Source organism: Podarcis pityusensis, assembly GCF_964106645.2.
Source record: "Podarcis pityusensis genome assembly, chromosome: 15".
Classification (NCBI taxonomy): domain Eukaryota; kingdom Metazoa; phylum Chordata; class Lepidosauria; order Squamata; family Lacertidae; genus Podarcis; species Podarcis pityusensis.
In genome coordinates this window covers 17,808,665-17,834,399 of record NC_138040.1, presented here as the reverse complement: position 1 = coordinate 17,834,399, position 25,735 = coordinate 17,808,665, and the positions used below count along the sequence as shown (strand labels likewise).

General features: G+C 40.8%; 1 protein-coding gene across 6 annotated transcripts in view; it reads left to right on the top strand.

The window, feature by feature from the left end:
- Positions 1-25,735, top strand: part of APLP2 (amyloid beta precursor like protein 2) — a 55,615-nt gene that overhangs the window by 9,695 nt on the left and 20,185 nt on the right. For all 6 annotated transcript variants that reach the window (XM_080983466.1, XM_080983465.1, XM_080983464.1 and 3 more), the window contains exons 2-5: positions 14,609-14,782; positions 16,105-16,234; positions 24,033-24,145; positions 25,154-25,350. In XM_080983466.1, coding sequence (XP_080839592.1) covers positions 14,609-14,782; positions 16,105-16,234; positions 24,033-24,145; positions 25,154-25,350 — 614 coding nt within the window. The remainder of the gene's footprint in view (positions 1-14,608; positions 14,783-16,104; positions 16,235-24,032; positions 24,146-25,153; positions 25,351-25,735) is intronic.

The following is a 25,735-nucleotide window of genomic DNA, read 5'->3' as shown; positions in this document are numbered from 1 at the left end:
TGTTAAATTTAAATATATATTTTTTATCTAGAAGCCCTCTATAATTGCAGAGAGAAATTTCATAGTGAGGGTTGTGGGAAAGAACCAGAAAGTGGTTCCCCAATTCTGTAGTGAATCACTGCTCTTTAGAGCTTCCCCTTTTCACAACTTCTTCCTCTGACATTGTAGGCAAGATTTCAAAATGGTGTTTCCCAAACTTGGGTTTCCAGCTGTTTTTTTGGACTACAACTCCCATCATCCCTAACTTTCAGGACCAGTGGTCAGGGATGATGGGAACTGCAATTCAAAAAACAGCTGAAGACCCAAGTTTGGGAAGCCCTGTTTTTTAAAAATGAAATATATGCCTCAGAAGAACGAAGCAGATACTCCCAGTGTAACACATGCACAAGGGTTTTCCAGATTTTGTATGTGTGAAAGCACACTGATTTGCCTTTGTGGATATATTCCAAAAACTCTGGCACTTGGAGAGTGTACACTAAAATCAGCTGTGTGGGCTGTTTCATACTTTATAAATGTTGTCCATGGAGTTGCGGTATAGGAAATAATAAGTTCCTTTTCATTTGTGAAATGTGTTGCCTTCATTTTGCCAGGAATGCATGGGTCAGCAAGCAGCTGTTGATTCATGACCCCTGCACTCAAGGCAAAATAAGCATAACACACTTCATAAGGTGTTCCTGCCCTCCCACCCTCAGTTTAAGTATAAATGAATGGCTGTTTCCCTCACCTTCGTTGCATTTTCACTGAACGTAGGGACAGTGCTTTGTGCTAGCAAGTAAATACTGAGTCACAGGCTCATCATTCTATTAATCAATTCAAAGCAAGAGTTAAGCCTTATATGATACCAAGGTAACTTGTTCCTGTGTAATGTAGGTGGTGCTGCCAGCCAACATATGAATATATTGACTCTAAGTCTCATTTTGTAACAAAAGACATTTCATTTGAAGTTGCCAAACTATCAAAAGCATTATCAAAGTGAAATGAACGAAGATTCACCTTGTTGATGCAATGGAAAATATGCCATTCAGTCTAGGGTTTATCAATCCATGCTATACAGTCCTAAACAATATCTGCTCCATGACTTTGAGTTACTGTTTCTAGTACTTTTTCATGTAGTAAAAAAGAGACATCTATAGTCTGGAGCAGTGGTTGGCAAACACATCTTTGGCTAGGAAAAAAAAGCTCATGGTTCTCTAGTCATGGTTTTAATGTGTTATCTCTAAAATGCAAACAATGCTTACCATAATAAAAGAGAATCCCTTGCTATGGTATAATGGGTGATGACTTTCTATAGGCCTGTGCCAGTTACAATTATCTTTGAAAGACTGAAATGTGAATTCAGCACCATTTTGCAGATCAGATATCTCATTTTGTGTTTCCACATTAACTGCCTCATGTACCTGGACATAGTTTCAAAGAGGATATGACCTCTAATCAGTAACTAAACATGTAAATATTCAGAGATGTTAATTCCAGCACTGAATATGTATAATTGTTGAATAGAGTTGGCCACCTGTAGTTTTTCATTGGTTTTGAGCGGGGGTGTGTGTGTGTGTTTATGGCTATATTAAGTGCTGGATAGCTTTTTTACTCTTCCATCATAGCTTGATCTCACTACTTTGTGACCACTGAATTTGTTAGTTTGGAGGTGATGTGGCTGCACAGTTATAGTGTTTGCCTTTAGGTTCCTGTTAAGGCTAAGAGTTTGCTGAAATCCTAGGGTGCTGGGCATTTTAATTAAAGAAGGTTGTCTTTTATTTATTCTCCCACCTTTAGAAGTGAACTGGGGGAACATGAGACAGGTTCTTTTCAGTTGCAGCATTGTGTTTTTGGAATTGCTTCCTGAGGGAGCCTGCCTTGTCCTGCTTGCTTTTCCCTAGCCTTTAAAGCAAGCTTCTAAAACCGGGGGCAGCAAACTTTTTCAGCAGGGGGCTAGTCCACTGTCCCTCAGACCTTGTGGGGGGCTGGACTATATTTTTTTGGGGGGGGGGAATGAACAAATTCCTATGCCCCACAAATAACCCAGAGATGCATTTTACATAAAAGGACACATTCTACTCATGTAAAGACATGTTGATTCCCGGACCATCTGCGGGCTTGATTTAGAAGGCGATTGGGCCGGATCCAGATGCTGACATTTTATTGATTCTATGATGGTGCAGCATTATGTGTATTTTTCTGCTGTCTTTATATTTCATTGCACTATTCTTCCAAATTTCTGAAGTTCAGAGGTGAGTGCGGACGGGGAACCCTAAAGTATTCAAGAGTAGAGTTTTCCTTTTAAAAGTTGGGTTGAATTGAGGGGGCATAGTCACTGGTAGGATGACAGGTGTGTGAGAATGAGAGAACCAATGGATGAACAAATATTTCTGAGTACTTGGTGAGGGCGAAGATGTTGAAACTCATGGTTTGGCCTCGGCTGTTGGGAGAAAGATAATCCCAAGATCTTTCCCAATTGATGAATGTTTGTGTGCATAATGTGATTGTAGTAGTAATAGTAATAATAGTAATAATAACAATAATTGTTGTTGTTTTGTTGTTGTTGTGTAATGTGATGGTAGTAGTGGTACATATAGTGGTACCTCGGGTTACAGACGCTTCAGGTTACAGACTCCGCTAACCCAGAAATAGTACCTCAGGTTAAGAGGTTTGCTTCAGGATGAGAACAGAAATTGTGCTCCAGTGGCGTGGTGGCAGCAGGAGGCCTCATTAGCTAAAGTGGTGCTTCAGGTTAAGAACAGTTTCAGATTAAGAACGGACCTCCAGAACGAATTAAGTTCTTAACCCGAGGTACCACTGTAGTAATAGTAATAGTAATAGTAATAGTAATAGTAACAATAACAGTAATGGTTGTTGTTATTATTATTAATTTGTATGGTTAGATTTGCAGTGCCTGCTGTGTCAGCAACAGACAGACTCATATTATCTACATAGATCAAGCAGAACTGCAGCGTATCTTAGTCACGTTCTTTTAAAAGTTCTCATTGCAAAAGAGAAGTCCTACTTTTGAAGCAGGATGCCCACAGTTGAAATAATCTAGGTCAGAAGCAAGGAACACCCAGGAGTCTAAAGACTGTTCCTGGTACTCACCTTTTTAAAGTAAGTTATGAACTCCTTGTAAAAAAATGTTTCTGGGGATGCTGAATGATTGTTAAATGTTTTATTACATTGCAGGGGGAGCAGGGAGCAGACTCGTTCCAAAAAGTGCATAACTCTAAAACAAAGGCAACTTCTTTAGCTTTCTTTGTGGATTAAACTTTCATAATTCCTGTGGGAAAGCGGTAATTTATCATCCTATAAGACTAATTACAGAGGTTAGTGGGAGGAGGAGGGATAGGTACTAATCCAGTCAGCGTAATTACCATGACCTTGAATGAGTCCTTTGGCTTTGCACTAAATTCTACCAGTAAAACTGATCTGTTTATCTAATGCACATATGTATCAAGATTTGACATTGCTTCAGTCAAACAGGAGTCATCTAAATGCATGCAAAAAGAAAATAAACTCCAGTAGCAACATGCACATTTAAAGGAGTATCACTAACTTTGATACTACATAAAAAATACCATGGCTTGACAGTTAATTTATTTGATTATTCGTGTTGGGACAAATCTTGTATCTGATGTCCTGGTACTGTCATATTCCTTGGATATCCAAGAAGATTGAGGAATTCAAAGAAAAATATCTTTTTGCTTACATTTAAGTAAGTAATGTACCAGACTGTTTTTGCATACCTACAAATTACTGTTTTATGGTGGCATAAGTTGTTGTGAACAAGAGCCCACCTCATCAGATGTTTTGGTGCACACAATTTACACTCATGCACACAGACAAGAGAAACAAAATATAAACATGTCAATGATATACATGATTAGAATGTCATTTTATGGGTCAAACTTAATTTTTGCAAATTTATTCAGTGACAGGTCTTCAAAATATGTTTTTGGATGTGAGGAATTCAAAACTGCTATTACTTTTGTGGTTGGACAACATTTAGCTTGGTAAATCTATGTTTGATTTAAAAGCGCATAAACTGCTATAGAAAAACCAAAGAATTTTTACTTTACCTTCTAAAAATGTCAGGTAATGTTCTTTAAAAAATAGTTTTTCTGCATAAAACATGTTCTGATAAGTATACAACATTACCTTGTAATCATAAAACAACATTAGGAAGTAATTACATCAGTTAATAAGAAATATAAACAAGTTTCATCAGGTTTTTTTAGTCAAGTTTAAGTCAAGTCAAGTTTAAAATTATTGGAAATGTCACAAAAACATTCAAAAGTAAATATGTAGTTATTTGCCAAGTAAAACTAAACTATATTAATGTAAACACAATATCTTTTGAATTCCCAAGTAAGGTTGCAACTTTTTAGCACCCCTCATTTTGGGAATTTGAAATTTGAAAAATTCAATATGCCCTAATTATGTATGGTGTCCATGCTGAGGAAGCAAAACTTATTTTAACAGTGCAGTATATATCCACAGCAACTTTATTATAACAATTATAATTAGAAGTACTAGTAGATTTCCATATTGATAGACTATATTGAAGAAAAATGCAGCCATAACGTTCCCAACATCCACTTCTGAAATGTAAAAATCCGAAAGGCTGATACATTCTTCCAAGGTATTTTTCTGTCTAAGACTACAAAATAAAATGGAGTACAGCTGAGTTTCTTACACATGACTGTGTTGCCTCCTAAAAGGCATTAAGATTGGGTGATGGTAGCATATTCCCTTGAACCTTGATGTTAGCCATAAAGTGGATCTGTGCACTAGGGCTTCCTATAGAAATCGGGTGAAACGAATTCCAGAAAACCAGAGAAGTATGCTGTTATGCACTATTTAAATTCAGAGTCAGACAGTGGCTGGTATTATCTAGGTGCACCAGATCTGACTACAAACAATAATTATTCCCCTCTTGCCTGAGTGTGTTGTTGCATATACTAGCTTTTAAAAAAATAAAAAATACTAAAGCTTAAAAGAGTTGCTCATCTTTAGATCTATGGCTTGCTATGTTAGGCATTAATTAGTCTTCCTGAGCTCCAGCCATCTAGCTGCTGAATAAAGGCAGGAAGAGCAACTAGGAAAAAACAGTTTGAAGCACAATGCAAAATTCTTTCCACGCCAACAATAATTTCAGAAGACTGATGGATTAAAAACCTTCTACATCTACCTCCTTAGTCTCATCCTAAAAGGCATGCACATCACAGGTGAACCATATATGAACCTGAAGCATGTGTGAACTTGATCTACTGTATATGTGTAAATAATAATAATAATAATATCAATATCCAGTGAATGTATGACTGTGACCTCAGAGATTAAAGTCTACAGCCAGGAAAGGTTTGTAGTCTTGTGTGTTCTTTCTGCCTCCCAGTGTTTTTTCAAGTGCTGGGGAGTTGGTGCAGAAGGGAATACTTGAGGCTAGCTCCTGAACACATACGATCTCTAAGGATCAATTTCCTAGGAACAAATTCTTTGTCCTTGCTGAAGAGAGTGAATTTCATCAGTGCTCCAAAGAAACTGCTGGAATTTCCAGTACACTGAAGTAAAGTGAGAGCTAATGCATTACTGAAAGGTTATTCAACCTCTGAATGGTTCTAGAACAGACATTCCCATGGGTTGAGTACACTGAAATTTATGGCTAATTCTGCATAAGATCTAAAGAAAAATGTCAGCGTACTTTATACCACAGATTGGCTCAAACTACACTTGGCTGGTTTATTTGCAGCATTGCTTCATGTAACTAAGCTTTTCATGGCTAAATCAAAAGTAATGGTAGTGATTAATTCTTGTTACATCTACCTTAAATGAAGATGGATCATAAAAGCTGATTGGTTAAAGCTCTTGATGTAACGAAGTGGTTGTGACTTTAAAACAGGGCAGAGAACCTGTGACTCTTCAGTTGTTGCTGGGCTTAAACTCAGAACATCCCTGACCATTGGCCATGCTGGTTGAATTTGGAGTCCATCAGAGTTCTTCACATGTAGGAGTTTGCATCTACGACGATTCTCAGTCTAATTAAGGCAGAAGTCATTGTTGTTCGATTTGTTTCATTTCGCTCATTTGTTTTTGTTTTGTTTAGTATTAAAAAAATACTAAGTGGTTACACAAATTACAATTGAAACCACAAGTAGTGAATCGATACATAACAGCAAAATACACTAAATAGCCAGGAAAAAATTAGGCACAACATTAAATAAGAAGTGCTGAAACTATGCCTGTGGGCTGTTACAATGCTTTGAAGAAAAGGCTTAGTGACCCACAACCCTAAAGAGTCGCTAACAGTGAAGGCAGTGCTGGACTAGATGGACAAACATGGCAGCCTCATGTGCTCCTTTCATGACATCATTGGAAGAAATGGATAGGATACCTACAAACTCAGTGAATGATTTCCCCCCACTTCCTTTAAGGACTAAACTCTTCCCATGAAATAGTTCAATTCTTAAGTCCCAGCACCTAGTGTTATTTTAGGAGATAACTATTGCAGCTAACCAGTGGTCACTCTATCCTTTGCAACCAGCACATTGACATGCTCAGTTGACATCTTACTGGCCAGCCTCTCTCGCTCTGACAGCTCATACTTGACTGAGAACCGCAGGACAGGAGCCCTTTTGTTTGCGTTCTTGCCAGACATGAGGTTTAAATACAATTCAATACAAGGAGCCACAGCTGAATTATTAGTGGTAGTTAGGACAACTCCTGTGTCCACATTGAGCCTTTCTGGTTTGACTAAATGCAAACAAACTGAAGCTTCAAGGTGGGCGCATTCAGTGTGCCTTTGATGCTAGAAGTTTACATTCAGTGACATCGTGCTTTGTGGAACACGTTTTGTTTTATTTTATTTACACATATCTACTGTCTCCCCAGCCTGGTAAAATCAGTTTCCGGCTTGGCTTATTATCTCTAGCAAAGATTAGATGGCTGGCTGGCTGGGTCTGGGAAGTGATCCCAGCTTCATTATAGAAAATTGATACAGCTGCTGGAAAAGCTTACCTTGAACTAGCGATAGAAGAGGAATTTGTTTCGTCCACATTTTACAAAGGAGTAATCTGATAACCAGAAATTGCTTATGGATCAGAGTGAAACTCCAAGTCACATTACACATTTCATGAAATTTGTGTTGTAGCATTTGGTGAACAAAAAGTATGTACACATGTATTATTTAATATGTATTGTATGGATGAGTACACTGAAAAGGGTAAATTTTACGCAAGTATGTTCACAATGTGTACAGTTTAAATGTGAACTTGTCTTTCCAGAAAATGGGACAGAATGGGACCTATGATTGAATGCCATAAGGCTGAAATGGGAACAGGATTAGGCTGTTCAGATTGTCACTCTGTGAAACCCAGAAGATCTGAGCAGCAACAGGGTGCTGGGTAACATCCCTTTCTTGGGCAAAGTGCTGGAGTGGGTGGCTGCTAGCCAAATCTAAGCACTCTTGGATGAAGTAGAGCCATTTAAATTGAGGTTTAGTTCTGCTTTTAATAATGAAATTGCCTTGATCGCTCTGTTGGATAGCCCTTGGGGGGGGCAGTGTGACCTTGTTGATTATTCTTCACTCTCCAGTTTTTAGATCTGATTTAAATCTTTTTAGAGGTCTGTGGCTTTTATTATGTGAGCCATCCAGATAATTTCTTGTTTTAGGGTAGCCTATAAATAATGTAAATATGTTGGTAGAATTGCAAGTAAACAAATCTCCCCCTGCCTCCAAGATTGCTTAACTGTGCAGTTGTTTGTACCAAAGTCTTTCTGTTCTGAATAGCCTTATATAAATTGTCCCAGTTTTAGTGGCTTGGGTTAATCTATTTCAGTTGATTCCAACCCAAGTTAATGTGCACAAGTCTGTGATGCTGCTGTGTGCCGCCTTAAATATTAGAACCAATAGTCTCACTCTTCCAGTTAGTTCATGCTGCAATTACAAGATGTGACACCAAGTGTTTGCTTTGACAAATCCTCTTTGGTGTCTCATGGGTGAACTTGAATCTAAGTTTTGTTAGAAGTGCTCTGCAGAGTGACAGTGCATACTAATCTCAGGAGTTAATTGCTGTTGTCTAACATAAAAACTTGTTCACACAGCATCCTGCATTCAGAGGTCTTCCATTAGTCTTTCAACTTAGTTTTTGTTGTAGTGGAGTCTGGGGCCTGCTGACTAATAAAGTCAAATGCAGATGGGAATCATGATGATTGTTGGGGAGAATTCAAACTGCTGTTCTCTTGTTCCTCCATTAAGCCCCCTTCCAAAAACTTCGTTTCTAACTCTAGGGTTACCATATTTCAAAAGTTGTTGAGCTTTGGGGGGAGTGGAAGGGTGACAGAGTTGAGCCAAAATCTACACTACCGGCATGGGTTGCCATGCACAGTATGTAAATTATGCATTTTTTTCTGTTCGGTTTACAGTACAGTGGTACTTTGGGTTAAGTACTTAATTCGTTCCTGAGGTCCGTACTTAACCTGAAACTGTTCTTAACCTGAAGCACCACTTTAGCTAATGGGGCCTCTGCTGTTGCCACGATGCCAGAGCATGATTTCTGTTCTCACCCTGAAGCAAAGTTCTTAACTCGAGGTACTATTTCTGGGTTAGCGGAGTCTGTAACCTGAAGCATATGTAACCTGAAGCGTATGTAACCCGAGGTACCACTGTACAGTCATACCTCAGGTTGAGCGTTTTCAGGTTACGCCCCGTGGCGACCCGAAAGTAACAGAATGCGTTACTTCTGGGTTTTGCCGCTCACGCATGCGCAGACGCTTAAAATGATGCCACTCGCATGTGCAGATGTGGCGAATCATGACCTGCGCACACGCAGACGCGGGTTGCATTCGCTTCAGGATACGAACGGGGCTCTGGAATGGATCCCGTTCGCATCCAGAGGTATCACTGTACTAAATAAGTCAAGCAAATATACTAAATAGGATCCACTCAGGGCATCAGAACCTTTTCCAATTAAAAAAATATTGAGATTTCACATCACTTGCCTCATATGAACCACCACGCAGGGGTTGGCCTGGTTAAAATCTGTCATTGCTGATGACTCTGGTCTCAGTATTGGTTGATTTTGAGGCTAAATGATTAGGATTAATGTGCTTTTAAGTAAACATTCTTTCCATATGTACTTAGATTGCACCACTAATCACCATAAATACTTAAGCAAGCACTCACGACAAATTTTGCATCCTGCATAAAGTAAAACAAAGAGCAGTTAGGCCACCACCCAGGCCAACGAAAATTTCAGAGACCTGCCTCAGCTGTGCAAATGCCATTGTAGAACCTGCTGCTGTTTTGAAGGAAACACATAGTTTAGCAGCCTGTTGGCTGGATTGCAATTCTCTCCATTCCAGGCAACATGATTAAAAGTCTTTTCATCTCCACTGGCTGCTGGTGGCATAGAAACAGTAGTAAAGCAGACCAATTAAAGAAGCTAGACATTAAAAATGAAAAATAAATCAATATTGTGGTTGGATGTGAAGACATTGAAAAAAAAACAACAACCCCCACCCTGGAATTTTCCTCCTATCTGTGCCCCCTTCCAGCCTTCAGATTAATGTTGATTCTTGATCATTTATTTTGCAGCTCAGTGGAAATTTTTGAAATTGAGTTTGTTCAGGAAAAAAAAAAGCAAGCTTCACCAGGTTTGCCCTGGATTGGGAAAATGCACAAACTGTCCATTTCAATGAAGTTACTACAGAGCAGAATATGTCTTTGTGGAAAGCAAACTTGCAGCAGAATTTGGCAGAAAATGTCCAGAACATCTAAAGAAATGCCTTGAAGGCTTTTTGCAGTGGTGGTAGGAGAGTACATACTAGTGGGATGTCACAGATGAACCTAGTAGGAGGTTTTTCAGCCACATATGAGAGTGAAACCTGCTATTGGGTTAAGAAAGGACTTTTTTGTCCTCAGATCAAAACTTCAGGCAGAAAGGAAGGAAGTTCAGTCTACTCACTCCCACGATCCTGGAATTGCCACTTCTTGTTTTGTGTAATGTACGTGATCTTTAAATCCTTGTTGTAACTTCTGTTTAATTAGAAGGTCTAACATGTCTCACATTCAGTTGGAATGTGTGTGTGTGTGTCTGGGTTTATGAACAACTGTAATTTTGTTTCATACAACTGATGTGTGTGATGTGGGTTTGTCTTGACTTGAACACTTAGGCTAGGCTTATGAAAGGATGTACAACCCTTAGCTGATGTTGGTGACTTATTTATTTATATAGTTTTTTATTTAGGACATTTGTGTGCTGCCCCATGCGTAATGTCCATATGCTTGGATGATTAGCATAATTCAATTGAATGCTTTAAGCAGCCTGATTGGACTCTGATGTTCAAAATGTTGTGTACATGATATTGGCTAAGCACTGCTGGACATGAAATGTTCTTTTCTGTGGTTCATATATCTACCTGAACTTGCTTTAGGTAACAGGAACATCTTGAGGGTGAGTGACTCATTTAGCTTATTCACTTGCGAATAAAGTATTTTAAATGTCTCTATGGCAACCTGTCTCCAGTGATATGCAAACTATTTGAACAATCCAAGGAGGAGCGATACCTTTCCCTTAGTAAAGGGATAAGCTTCCCTTAGTAATGTGGCGATAAGCTGAAAAGATGGCTAAAATAAACACTTCAGCATTAATGTTTAAACACAGCATCCTCTTGACTTAAAGATCTTTGTTTGAACAAGGTTCATGCTGGTTCAGAACAAATTTTGGATGAATTTCTAATAGGCATAGCTGACCTTGCAGCTTCTTGCACTTGGTTTTGCTGTATACATTTGTTAGTACCATTCTAAGAAAGAAAATTACAGTGGCTCACAGTAGGATAGACCTTATAAATCCTTTGCATGTTATAAGTCAAAGTCCAGGACTATTTTTGCACAATGCAGCATGTGAACACCCAAGGTTAACATTCCAGACACGCCCTGTCTCCTGTTTCTCCTGGCACTGAACACTGTTCCACCCTCTCTTTCTGAAACGTTTCATTTGCTTGCTAATATGGTCTTCAAACGACAGACATTTGCATTTGTCCTCCCCTGATATTTGAGTAATTCCAGGTTGTTCAGGACCTGTATGTGAATACCATAGTGTGTGGTAGAAAGGCTCGTTTTAATCAGCCTACAGACTAGAAATCGGTGTGCCCTGCATGCAACTTTTGTCAGCTGTAAACAGATTTTGCTTAATGGAGAAACTACATGAAGGCAAAGAAGGGAGTACAGCTTTTATTTTATATTCATTTCAGACTCCCTTTACTTTTCTGTAGTAAATGGATTCTGTAGTCTAGGAAGGCAATTAAGACTGAACGTTCCAGGTCTATAGCAGGTACTTTGAAAGTGGGATACCATAGCTCAAGGGTAGAAAAAATATTTGGCTTCCCAATACAGTAGATGGAAGACTGCCTTTGAGCCCAAAGTGATAAGGAGGAGAAAGGTGGAAAGATCTCCAGAGGACATGGGCATAGGGAGTTGGTGCTTGTCATTGTTTGATAGTGCGAATGAGAAGCTGCACAAGTGTGGAGAACAAGAGGTTTATGGTATGGATTCTCAGACTTGCCTGCAAGAATTCAATTCAAGGGATCAGGCTCCCTTGACTTGATTCTACAGTGACTTAACAATGTGTTCAGAGGACAGAGCACACTCATAACAGACTGGTTATAGAGTCTAAAGCCAACCATTTATCAGTTAATGTGCAAGATTGTTTAAGACAGAAGTCATTCCTCTCAATAAATTTGTCAAGCTGCCTCTGAAAGAAGTCTCTTATCCCAAATATTGAGCCTTTATAAACAAATATATTCTGCTCTGGTCAGCCCTCACCTGGAGTACTGTGTCCAGTTCTGGGCACCACAGTTCAAGAAGGACACTGACAAACTGGAACGTGTACAGAGGAGGGCAACCAAAATGGTCAAAGGCCTGGAAACGATTCCTTATGAGGAACGGCTAAGGGAGCTGGGCATGTTTAGCCTGGAGAAGAGGAGGTTAAGGGGTGATATGATAGCCATGTTCAAATATATAAAAGGATGTCACATAGAGGAGGGAGAAAGGTTGTTTTCTGCTGCTCCAGAGAAGCAGACATGGAGCAATGGATCCAAACTACAAGAAAGAAGATTCCACCTAAACATTAGGAAGAACTTCCTGACAGTAAGAGCTGTTCGACAGTGGAATTTGCTGCCAAGGAGTGTGGTGGAGTCTCCTTCTTTGGAGGTCTTTAAGCAGAGGCTTGACAACCATATGTCAGGAGTGCTCTGATGGTGTTTCCTGCTTGGCAGGGGGTTGGACTCGATGGCCCTTGTGGTCTCTTCCGACTCTATGATTCTATGAATCTCTCTATGCCATTGTGTTTTCTTCTTTCCTTCCTGTGCTAATGCTGTCCCTCCCTTCCCAAAGAGGATGTGAGGCTGTTTTCTAGAAGTGTTAAGAATATTCCTGGTGTTGGGGCCAAACAACTTTCTTTCTAATTTAGGCAAAGTATTTGAAGGAATCCTCCTCTGAGAGAACAAAGTAGTAAATCACAAATTCTCCATTTGGGTCACTGGTCCAGTTGGTGTATTGATGTCTGGTTTAGGCTGAGTTTCCAAACTTTTGTACCTGTAGTGTGTCGTATATGCCAAAACATTTCGCTTTCCTTGCATCAGGTTCGGGCCCTAGGCAGAGAATAATTTGTTGGTCTTACTAAATATTTGTCATTTTCTTTATAATGCGTTACGGATAACACTGAAACCATCATGGGATACATTATTAAATGATTAGTCACCAAGTATACTAGGTTTATTGGTATAGGTGCTAGTGTTGGTGTGTATGTATGTATGTATATGTATATATACACACACACACAATATTGAAGTCAAATTAATAGGCATATTTCCTATTCACAGATTGTGAACCATCGCCATGCTGGATCTTGGAGATGAACTAGTCTCTCCTGATAAAACCCTGCTTATTTTCTTTCTGCCCCCTCATATTAGATTCTCAAAGGGAACTGAAAATTGTAATGAAGGTTGAAAATAGCAAACAATAATGATGAAGATTCTGTTCCACCATCTAAAATTGTACCCCTCAAGTTGATCTTATTTGGGGAACAGCAGCAGAGCGAAGCTGCTATAGTGAAGCTCTTCAGCTCTGCTAATTCATAACTTCTGGCATTGACAGTGAATGTCGTTGCATCTTTACTGATTGAGTCCTCTTTCTCCAGGGGCAGCTTAGTTTAGCCTGAAATTATATTGTCTTTTTGAACTGGTTCAGGCAGTCATGTCTTGCCTGGTTAAGCAGCAAGTCTTGCTTGTGCATGGAGCCCCTTGGTTCCTTGCTTTTTTGTCAGCTGCAGTTAAACCAGGGAACCTTTTAACTATAGTTTCACATTTCATCCAAAGTAGGAAAACAAGGCTGCTAGCTTCAGTACAAGCCAAGATGTTAAACCAGATTCAAACCACAGTTTAGTATATTCACTTGTTCTGAAGCTGTAACCTTTTTCAGTCTGGAAGAAATAACTGAATAGTTATAGTTCAATAGGTTTAATGGCAACTATCAGCTGAAGGGAGGAGCAAAGGAGGTGTATGCATGAACAAAAAACTTGCACATATGTTAGTTTAATAGTCTGAGATAAAAAGGTAAAGGTAAAGGACCCCTGACAGTTAAGTCCAGTCGCAGATGACTCTGGGGCTGCGGCACTCATCTCGCTTTACAGGCCGAGGGAGCCGACAACTGTCCACAGACAGTTTTTCTGGTTCATGTGGCCAGCATGACTAAGCTGCTTCTGGCAAAAGCAGAGCAGCACACGGAAACGTCATTTACCTTCCCGCCGGAGCGGTACCTATTTATATACTTGTACTTTGACATGCTTTCTAACTGCTAGGTTGGCAGGAGCAGGGACCGAGCAATGGGAGCACACCCCGTCGCGGGGATTCGAACCGCTGACCTTCCGATCAGCAAGCCAAGAGGCTCAGTGGTTTAGACCACAGTGCCACCAATCTGAGATATGATAGTCCAAATGTGGCTGTTATATACACATACTTGGATGTATTCACACACCACCTTCCTAATTAAGGAAATGTCTTTGAATTCCTTTGTCTGTTTTGAAATGGTGTAGAAGGGTCACTTTTATCAGTAAAGAAAGACATGCATGAGACACACACCAATGGAAGGAATTAATAGGTGGCTTTAAGGACCAATTTGCCTTGTATTCTCCTTCCAGTGGGCAGAAGGAACAACAGCCCCCTGGAAGTGTGGTCATGAAGCTTAGCTTATCAGGACCAGTAGTAGGTTTGCATTGGTCTGTCAAGCTGCATTGCAGTGAGAGGAAGTTTTCAAGTTCTGAAGGCTCACCATATTCATGGTGCAAGAGAGGGTTGTTTTTATGAAGTACAAAGTTCTTTCCTCAGTTCTTTTCTTTCCAAAGTTCTTTTCCTCAACTCATGGTGAAAGTGTGGTGGCTTTTAACTGCTGCTGTTTTTAGTTTTGTAATTGGATTGTTTTATATGTATTTTAACACATGTTTTATACTTCTATTATGTTTATAACCTCCCTTGGGAGATCTTTGCCCTGAAAGGTGGGATATAAATTTCTTAAATAAAAATATGAAAAAGCTACTTGTGTGTAACATTAACTTCTTTTTCTCCATAGGCACTTGCTGCCAATGCCGGCACAGGATTTGCTGTGGCTGAGCCTCAGATTGCCATGTTCTGTGGAAAGCTTAATATGCATGTCAATATCCAGACTGGAAAATGGGAACCTGATACTTTTGGGACAAATAGCTGTTTTGAAAGGAAAGAAGAGATTCTGCAGTACTGCCAGGAGGTAAGCAATCATTCTTTGTAGCTGGTGCAACCTTTGTTTAGATCCTGATGACTCATAACTTCAGCTAAATTTCCCAACTGCAGTGCAGTCCCTTCCGCAAAGCACTTTGCCACAACATAGAGATCGCGAGGAAGTCCCACTTGTGACGTAGTTCCCCTGTGCATGAAAACTCATATGCACTGGATTTGTGTTACCCATGTCTGTTCAGCATTTTGCAAAGGCTTCCATTGTAAAAGGTTTGGGGATTGCATTCCTTTCTCTGGCTAGCTATTCTGAAGTATTTGCAATGACATACATTCTGTGTGTGTGTACACACACACACACACACACACACACACACACTGCATATCACTAGTTGCCTTGTTACCTGAGGTAAGTAGTGATAGTTCAACCATCATTTAGATCCTGATGACTGTTAACTTCAGTGATAGTGCATCAATGAGCAGAAGTGACAAAGAATGACTGTAAGCTGCAGGTTCTGGCCTTAAGGTTGCAGGTGCACTTGATACAATCTCATTTCCTGTGTTTGACCTGGCCATATCAACCAGGATACTAACCCCAAAGCCACCATCGTGGCTGTGCTAGGTGATTGGTGTTACAACAGCAGCATGTTTTGGCTTCTTTAAGGTGCTGCATTGGTAGCAACAATCTGATAGTGCCCACCCAAGCAAATAGAGGAGGAAGCTTTCAGCATATGTGTAAGTCATGCATATGTTCTTGTGCTTAGGAAGCAAAGAACCAGCATCATTGTGTTGGTAGTTGTGAATTTTGGGAGATTTTTTTCTTGAAAGGTTTTACCCTTGATAAAATTTGATTTTTCTGCAACTTCCAAGGCTGGAGTATTTTCAAGCCCAGAATAACTACCTTCAGGAATTTCCTCATCTGTATAGGAGATGGTCAGGTCTGAGTGGTGTTCAATTTAAACATATTTGTGTTTAATATAACACCACAAGGCACAACCAGAATTCACTCATGCAAACTATAGTTTGCTTATTCAAGTGTAGAAGTAAGTTATGGTTTCTGTTAAATAAACAATTACTTAGGAAAGCAGAATATGTGAAGTAAAGGGGGAAGGAGGAGGCAAAAGGGAATGTGCGAGAAAAAGGGTTGTTCATGTAATGCCAAATGGGGATTTGGCATTACATGTGAACTGGCCTGTTGTTGACCTAGTTTCTTATTTCGATAAACATAACAGGCTTTTTGCACATTTTGTGTCCCTTAAGGAGTTATCTTTCCTTCTTAAAATGTTGTTTTTTCCTGTCTCCTGCCAAGAGTCTATCAATTCTCCATGTGTATAGTATTTCTTTTCACTTTTAAAATAGATTTATCCAGAGCTTCAGATTACAAATGTGGTGGAAGCCAATGAGCCAGTCAGCATTGAAAACTGGTGTAAAACAGGCAAGAAGCAGTGCAAAGGCCACACCCACATTGTTGTTCCCTTCAAGTGTCTTGGTAAGTACTTCCATTGACATGCCTGACTTTTGTTAGTTTCTATTTCCTTTAGTTATTACCACCCCACCCCTTATTTGCATGTAGAAACTTCATATCAACATTGACTGTGCATATTGTGATCATGCCAATAGTGTTTCTTTCAGTAGCAAATGTTAAAAATATTTATGCAGAGAGTGCATAGAACACCTTTTCTATTTTTTTATTCTGGCTGGTTTTAATTAATGGAATTAATATGGTAAGGCTCATATCTGTCGTTGATTTAACTATGATTTGTTTAGTTGATTGTTACTTGCATGGAGTCTTTGGGCATAAGATGAAACTTGAAATTTTAAGAAAACGCAGTGGATCTTTCATAAACTCAAGAGTTACCCAAGAAAGGAGTTTTGGTTGTTCTTATTTGTCAGGGTGGGCATATTTCAAGCTTAGGAATTCTCCTTCACTTTTTCCTTGAACTCTGAGGTCCACTAGTTTGGGGCCAAGTACAGAATAGAGAGAGATGGTGGGATGGGCATATTGTTAGAATTAAGGAATAGTGTACCAACTTGCTATGAACCCTGGCCTGAAATTCCAGAGAGCCACTTCCAGTCAGTATATAATGCTGAAGAGCCCACCAGTCTGAGTTAGTATAAGGCCATTTCCTACTTCCTTAAGCTGGATGGCTCAAGTCTTGCCAGTAGAATGTCATTTGCCTTATAAGCATGAAAAGTCCTGTCTCAGTTGTTCTGGAGCAGGGGAGTCAGCAACCTTTTTCAGCCGTGGGCCATGTGGTGGGCCGGACTATATTTTGAAATTTTTTTTTTAAATGAACGAATTCCTATGCCCCACAGATAACCCAGAGATGCATTTTAAATAAAAGCACACATTCTACTCATGTAAAAACACCAGGCAGGCCCCACAAATAACCCGAAGATGCATTTTAAATAAAAGCACACATTCTACTCATGTAAAAATGCGCTGATTTCCGGACTGTCCTCAAGCCGGATTGAGAAGACGATTGGGCCACATTCGGCCCACAGGCCTTAGGTTGCCTACCCCTGCTCTGGAGTCTCATGAGAAGTACCTCTCACAAACTGCCAGCTGAATGAATGGCTGTGTTAAGACTGCGCCTTTTAGTGCGGTATTTGTTTTGCTGATCTTTTATGTCTCATACCTGATCGTAGTCTATTCAGATCGATGCCCTAGGTTGTGAAATGTGGTTTAAAGGTGAAAATGAACAAAATGGGGCAATGCATTGTATCAACTCCTAGCTTGAGCTTTCCCCTGTGCCAGTGCAGGCAGGTAGTGGCCATCATTTCTATGGCGTCCGAGGGGGGAAGAGTTTTTCTGCAGTTAAAAGCAAGACTGGCAGAGTGGGGACTCATTACCTGGTGACCCCTGACAAGCAACACAATGGTTTGCCACTGGAGCATGTCATGGAAACAGTCTGTCTCTGCATGGCCATATTGTGAGCGGCTTTTTCCAGTTTCCTAAATCAGTCACATGTACCAATATCCTTCTTTTTAAAAAAATTAAAGTGAGCTCAGATTGTGGGAGATTTCTGAAATTCTCTGCAGAGTCAGTAAGCATAAGATGTGCTTCTAGAGTGCTAAACAGATGAACTTGGCCTGTGAAAGGTTTAGTTTTCAATGAAAATAGGCCACTACTGTGATTGTGCTCCTTCTCTATTTTCTGTTCAGCCTCAGTTTTGTTTTTTGTTTTTACAGAATTTCAGCTGCAGGTGGAAACTTAACCTCATACTCCTTGTAGATAATTTGCTTTGCTTTTCCTCTGGTTTCCCTTTTCCTATGGCAGTGGAGAATGAGGCGCAGTTGGCACTCTTGTTGAACTGTAAATATGTGGGACAATAGGTTGATGGGAGTGGGAGCAGAGCTAGGCTTGGTGAAGAAGAAAAAGCAGACTATACGTAGACTGTTTGGTTAAGCTGCTGTGTGGACTAGAAATGCCTCATCTGCCTGGCTTAAATGTGAAGTGTTAGCTCTATTAGCAGTGTTCTTGAAGGATAGACATGCATACCGCAGCTTCCTTTAAAACTACTGATCCTTCAATATAGGAGATAATTTTAACAGGAATGAGAAACCTCTTTAGTTGCACAGCTGAGTTGGAATTCACGTGTGCCCTTTCCAAAATTAACTTCATTCACATTGCATTCTGGCTTCCATAAGATGATATACTGGAGACATATTTCTTTCCAGGTTCATTGTCCTCACTGAGTAGATGTGCAAGCCCTTGTTCTTGGCTCTGATACCAAGTCAAAGTCAAAGCAGACTTTGGAACAGTTTAGAGTTGGCAGCAAGTTAAATGAAACTGTAGTGGCAAATATTGTTGGGCTTTTTGGCATGGATGCCTTTACTGTACATTGAAGCAGGTGAGAAATGCTAGTGCAGTCTTTCTCAAGCTTGGATCCCCAGCTCTTGTACTACAACTCCCATGATCCTTACCTAGCAGGACCAGTTGTCAGGGATGATGGAAGTTGTAATCCAACAACAGCTGGAGATCCAAACTTGAGAAACACTGCACTGGAATCTATAAGTTTCTTTTTATTGCATTTATATCCCACCTTTCCTTCAAAAAGGACTCCTCCTTGCAGGTTTTTTCTTCTTCAGGAGAACATTATAAATAAGAAATCAGTGTTGCGTGTTGCACTGTGAACTTCTGTGTAATGATTCAAGACCAGGAGGCTGAGAGCCACAAGCAGCTGCTACAGAGCCAGTGTGATGTTGTGGTTAGTCTGCTGGGCTAGAGAGAGAGAGAGACCAGGGTTTGAATCCCCACTTGACCATGAAGCTTGGTGACCTTGGACCAGTCACTGCTTCTCAGCCTAGCGTACTTCACAGGGTTGTTGTGGTGATTAGATGAAGATGCCATGTACCCTACCTTGAGCTCCTTAGGAAAAAAAGTTGGGCTATAAATGCAATAATAAATAAATATTTCCTAGGCCGTGCTTGCCTTTTGGCTACTTGGTGGTGACGTGCTTCCTTCTCTGGGCTCTGTTGTTGCACTTCTCCATTTCAAGGAAGCCAAGGGTGAATTCCCTTCTATCACCACACTAGCTCATCCAAGCAGGCTGCGTCATTCTGGTGCTGTGGAATAATATAGGAACACTTGCCTAATACTGTTGGTTTCAGAATTGCTTCTGCTTATGGCAGGAAATACCCATTGATCCCCACACCCTTGCTCCTTAGTCCCACCCCTCACTGCTGTGCTTTCTGCCACACGTCTACATGTGGCATATCTTCTCTGGCCCATATCATACCACTTCTGATACAGGGGTGGTGATGGAGATAGTATTTGTTATCAGGGGACTCCTGATTCCACTTCGTTTGCCCCACCTGAAGTGAGGTTCTGTGAGATGAAACTGCAGCTACAGAAGCTTGTGGGGGAACACAGGGGGCTCATTTTGTTGGCCTCAGGTCTGCTTTTGGGGCATGAGGTGTGTTGTGCTACCTTGAGCACTGTATGCTTTAATGAGAACTGAACTAGCAATGAGGGCATCACCCCAGGCAGAGGCCTTTCCCATCTTGCCTCTCACAGAGCTTTGCTGCCTAGAGATGGGCATGGGAGGGAGGAGAGGTTGTAGTGAGGACACCGTTTCTTGGCTGGCGATCACAGTGAGAGGCGGATCTCATTCTGTCACTGGACGGTAGCATTCAGAGGCGTACCTAGGCTCCTTTGCACCCTTGGCAAGGAGCTGTATTGGTGCCCCTCATGCTCTTGGCAAGGAGCTCTGCCAAGGCTCCTAGAAGAGCCAGAGTGGAGAGGTGCAATTTTTGTGCTCCCCTGAACCTGGGCCCTTGGTGGGGGCCAACCTTGCCATCCCTTAGGTACACCCCTGGTAGCATGCCTAAAAAGCCTTGTGGTTCACCTTGCTGTATAGCTGGAATCCCAGTGTGGGTGGGAGTCTTACCTCAAACGAAAGCAGGATTTTTAATTATTTTACTTTTTATTTCTTTAGAACATTTTTATGTCCTACTCTTCAGCCAAAAAGGCTCTAAGAACATCTTACGTACCATCAAAACAAGACAATACCTACTCATAGGCTTACACTTAAAAAAACAAACCAAAACAAAAACCCACAACATACAAGGGAAAACCCAAACCCAGGCACCAGTTTCTAACTATTTGTTCCTATATGGACCAGTTGGCAAAGTTCAGGGGCAGGAGGCACCTGGTGGAGCTTGGCCTCCAGAAAAGCTGATGGACTGAGTCTTCTGTTTCCTGTCTTTCCCACTGAGGCGGTCTGATGGAATGCCTGCCCCCAGGTGAGAGTTTGAAGGAGAGGAGTGAGCTCTGCTTCCCAGTTCTCCCGCTGCTGGAATAGCTGCCACCACATCGCTGTTTATGTATAGCAGGTGTGGCTCACCTGGTGGCCCTCCAGATGTTGCTGGACTCAGCCAGCATGACCCCTGACCAGGGATGATGGGAGCTGTAGCCCAGCAAACACCTGTAATTCAACAACTGGCTTCCTATTAGCTACTGAGCCAAATGTTTTCCTTAAAGCAAATTGGGACCAGGATACCTAAGCAGGATTGCCTCTCCTGGACCAAGCTGGTTTTTCATTTTGCTTTTGTTTTATACAGTGGTACCTCGCAAGATGAATGCCTCGCAAGACAAAAAACTCGCTAGACAAAAGGTTTTTTTGTTTTTTGAGCTGCTTCGCAAGACGATTTTCGCTATGGGCTTGCTTCGCAAGACGGAAACGTCTTGCAAGTTTGTTTCCTTTTTCTTAACACCGTTAATACAGTTGCGACTTGACTTTGAGGAGCAACTCATAGAACGCGGTGTGGTAGCCTTTTTTGAGGTTTTTAAAGACTTTGGTGATTTTTGAAGCTTTTCCAAAACTTTCCCGACACCGTGCTTCGCAAGACGACAAAACTCGCGGAACGAATTAATTTCGTCTTGCGAGGCACCACTGTACCCTACTCAGTTTTATTTGTGATACACAGTTGTATTTTGCATCTATCTAATTTATCTAGCTTTTATTACACTTTATTGAAACCTGTATTTTTTATTTGAACTGCTTAGATTTTTATTAAGTGGTATAAAAACTTTGATGGCATAAAAACCTTGATGGCAGAAAGTGAGGAGGAATTAAAGAACCTTTTAATGAGGGTGAAAGAGGAGAGCGCAAAATATGGTCTGAAGCTCAACATCAAAAAAACGAAGATCATGGCCACTGGGCCCATCACCTCCTGGCAAATAGAAGGGGAAGAAATGGAGGCAGTGAGAGATTTTACTTTCTTGGGCTCCATGATCACTGCAGATGGTGACAGCAGTCATGAAATTAAAAGACGCCTGCTCCTTGGGAGAAAGGCGATGGCAAACCTTGACAGCATCTTAAAAAGCAGACACATCACCTTGCCAACAAAGGTCCGTATAGTTAAAGCCATGGTTTTCCCAGTAGTGATGTATGGAAGTGAGAGCTGGACCATAAAGAAGGCTGATCGCCGAAGAATTGATGCTTTTGAATTATGGTGCTGGAGGAGACTCTTGAGAGTCCCATGGACTGCAAGAAGATCAAACGCATCCATTCTTAAGGAAGTTAGCCCTGAGTGCTCACTGGAAGGACAGATCGTGAAGCTGAGGCTCCAATACTTTGGCCACCTCATGAGAAGAGAAGACTCCCTGGAAAAGACCCTGATGCTGGGAAAGATTGAGGGCACAAGGAGAAGGGGACGACAGAGGACGAGATGGTTGGACAGTGTTCTCGAAGCTACAAACATGAGTCTGACCAAACTGCGGGAGGCAGTGGAAGACAGGAGTGCTTGGCGTGCTCTGGTCCATGGGGTCACAAAGAGTCGGACACGACTAAACGACAACAACAAATAAAAACTTTATAAATAAATAATGCTTCAGCTGCCTTGGTTGGAGACTGCTGTATCTTTTCATCTTGTTACTTGATTTGAGCTGTTAAATGAACTCCTCAACAGATTGCTTGATATGGTTATAATGCTGTTGATATTATTAGTATTAGATGCTCTTAATTGACATATTAGTATGCTTTATGCTTATTTGAACTTTTTATATGATTTGAATAAACTGTTAATTCATTTGTCAATGCTAAATTACAACCTATTATGCTTTTTATTATGGTGTTTATGCTACTGTGTTTTAATTGTCTGTTTTCTGTGACCCACAGAAAACATTGAGATGTGTCCAATGTTAGACCTACTCAGAGTAGGCCCGCTGAAATCAATAAATTTGACTGGCTTAGACCTTTTATTTTTAATTGGCCTGCTCTAAATAGAACTTTGTTGGATGCAACCCAGTGAATTTGTGAAAAATGTCATATATAAATAAACTGACTGCTATATTTGCTTTTTATTCAAACATTTATTCAACTGCTTATTGCCCCATCTGTTCTGCTGCTTCTTTATTTAGTCTCAGCTTCTCCTAACTTTTGTCACTCTTCCCTTTCTCTTGATTAATCTAAAACCCAGCTTAGAAGATTAGTGGGACACATATGATATAGGCCCCATGCAACATTGGGACTCCCAAATACATGAGGTTGAGCAGCACACTTGAATGGGCCTCAACTCAGAATCTCCCTGCATGTGTAAAGTTGGCATAATACTATTTGCGTAGTCTTGTAGTGTCCAGTGGACATAATGTTCCATGTAGGACTTGGCATGCTGTTAGCACTAAACAAGTGTTAAAAAATAGCATTAGTAATAATAATAGCCATGTCCATCTTGGATACTGGACAGTGAAGTGGTTCACATGTCAGGCTAAGTCATAATGGCTCCAGCAAGACTTTTTCAAGCCTAATTATTGGGGGTAGTAAAAGCTTGCTGGAGTATGCAAGCTGGCAAAGGAAAGTTAACTCTTTCCTCACCAGCTGCACACTCCAGGAAGGTCCCTGTCCCCCTGTCCCCAACCTAGGCTTGGGAATAAAAGCAAAAATATCATTTTCAAATTAATTACTGAGTGGGGAGGGGGGAAGAGTCATTGTGTATGCATGCAGTGTGTGTGTGGTCCTGGCAACAGTTTCTCCAGTTTGTACATATACCTGCATGCCCCAAAAGGTTGCTGACCCCTGCCTTAGTTGTGAATGTGACACAATCAAGAACAAACTGTGGCTTATTTCTGCTTAAAACAATGTGTGTTTGTACAACATGACGAGCCATAATATGGCTTGGTTGTACTGCCCATGCAGCACTTGTGAGATGGGGATGGGAGCAGAAGAATGTTCATTGTTTAAGATGGACTGTGGCTTAGTGTGGCATGTGAACATGGCCAATGGCTGTAGCCTTTATTGGAGAACAGAGTACTGGTTGTTCCTTTCTGGTTAACTTTCTTAAAGTATTGGGTGTTCAAAGAAAAAGTTGCTTAAGGTGCAGACCTGTTCATACTGGGCTTACTCACAGGTAAGTCCTATTTGTGTGACTTACTTCTGAGGAGACATATTGGATTTTGATGTCAATCTCAAGTTTCCAATTATCTCCAAATGCATGTTTTAAAAGCCTTTGCCATGTCTTCTCCCTGTTTGAATTAATTTAATATCCTGAGCTCCTAGATAAAAATGAAAATTCTTGCAGTTGAGAGGCCTTCTAAATATAGAGATATTTTATCATTCCTATGGATCCAGCTGCATCTTTTTTTGAGACATGAAACTTTAGTAGCATCAACAAGGCATCCTGTGGTACCTTATAAGCTAACAAATTTAATGTAGCATAAGTTTTTAAGGTTGATGGTCTACTTCATCAGATGCAAGTAAATGTCTCTAACTAGAAAGTAAAGCTTGGGACTTGTGTGTGAGATATGATTTTGCAGTTGACTTGTGCTCTTTCCTTCTTCACAGTGGGGGAGTTTGTCAGTGATGTCCTCTTGGTTCCAGAAAAGTGCCGGTTCTTCCACAGGGAGCGGATGGATGTGTGTAAAAGCCACCAGTACTGGCACACTATATCAAAAGAGGTAACTTGGCTGCAAGAGAAGGAATGCCCTGGCCTTCTCCCATAAGATCCCATAAAGTGGTATTTGAGAGAAAGCTTGAAATACAGAATTAGAAATGCCTTTCTTCTTTCAAGGAGCAATAGAGGGGAGGTCAGCTTGCAACGAATTTGAAGAATATCTTCAAGTTACAAAGTTTTTGACTAATACTGAGCCACCAAAATGAAGCAATTGAGATCCTGGGTGTAAATCATTGTTCAGCCTGATTTACTAAGCAAAAACAACAACCTGTTTTCCACAGAGTCATGATTTCACTAAGTTAGCAGTTTGAGAACTCCAGTTTGTGCCAGTTCCATGCAGGCTTTGTTTGTTATAACTGTGGAGTTCTGTTGACATTTGACTCCCTTGCTACTAGGACATAGTAGCCTAATTGGGGCTTCAGGGTTCTTATTTTGGAACACTGGAGTTTTTGGTCCAAGTTTTTGGAAGGCAGATCTATTTTCAGATTTTTATTTGAGCATCATCTTAACATGCTTCTAAAGTGTGATTCCTAGAATGATAAGGAATATTCACCCTTTCACTTCCTTGGTTTAAAGTGCAGAAGTAGTATGTGCTCTTCATAAAATTACTTTGAATTGCACAACTTTGGTTTCAAGCTAAATTGTGCATTGCATTGATATGTAACTTTGCACCAAGGCTATTGAAGTTATAAAGCCCCAACCCCTGCTGGAAGGTCTAACTGAGTCAGCAACAAGTTGGTATCTTACTTCTTAGATGTTATGTGCAGTTTCAGCTTCCAGGCATGGACCTTCGTCGTCTGTTGACATTCACTGCCCTATCCTGAGTACCACTTCTAAACAATCAGCAATTTTATGGCAGATGATTCTAGTGACCCTTTGCAACCTAGGCTAAGATGGAATGCTATACAAATCTGTATGTCATCCTTTAAGTGTGTGGGTGATGTAAGAGGTTCACGCATTAAAACAGTCAAGAGATTCTGTTCTGACCCATTGCTTTTAATACTTACTCCAGGCCTGTTTGACTGAGGGCATGATCCTGCACAGCTATGGCATGCTGCTTCCTTGCGGAGTAGACCAGTTCCATGGCACAGAGTATGTGTGCTGCCCTCAGGCCAAAATTGTTGATGAAGCTCTTTCCAAGGAAGAGGAAGAAGAGGAGGAGGAGGAAGAGGAGGAGGAGGAGGACGAAGACTATGACAGTTACAAAAGGTAATCGTTACAAACTCGTTTCACATTTTATTGCAATGTTTTCTTCCCATTGGTTGGGCAGAGAAAAGCTTTGTAAGGATCATTGGGAGACGTTAGGGCCACCTTAAGAGCATAAACATGGGCTGGGATCCTGCTAGCTTCTTACGATCCATAGATCATTAGCATTGCTGCATGGGGTGTCTTGCCTGGTTCAAGAAATGGGTTTTATTTTTGTTGAGCTCAATGTTTTGAAATTCTGTGCTCCTCTCTCTTTGCTTCTCCCCCTGCCTCCTCCTGGGTCTCGTAAGTGTGGGTGGGCAGGTTGAAGGTCATGGACTACTGAGGTGCTGTGAGTCTTTGGAAATAGATCCATATAATAAAACTTAAGAGCCCATCTTGGAGCCAC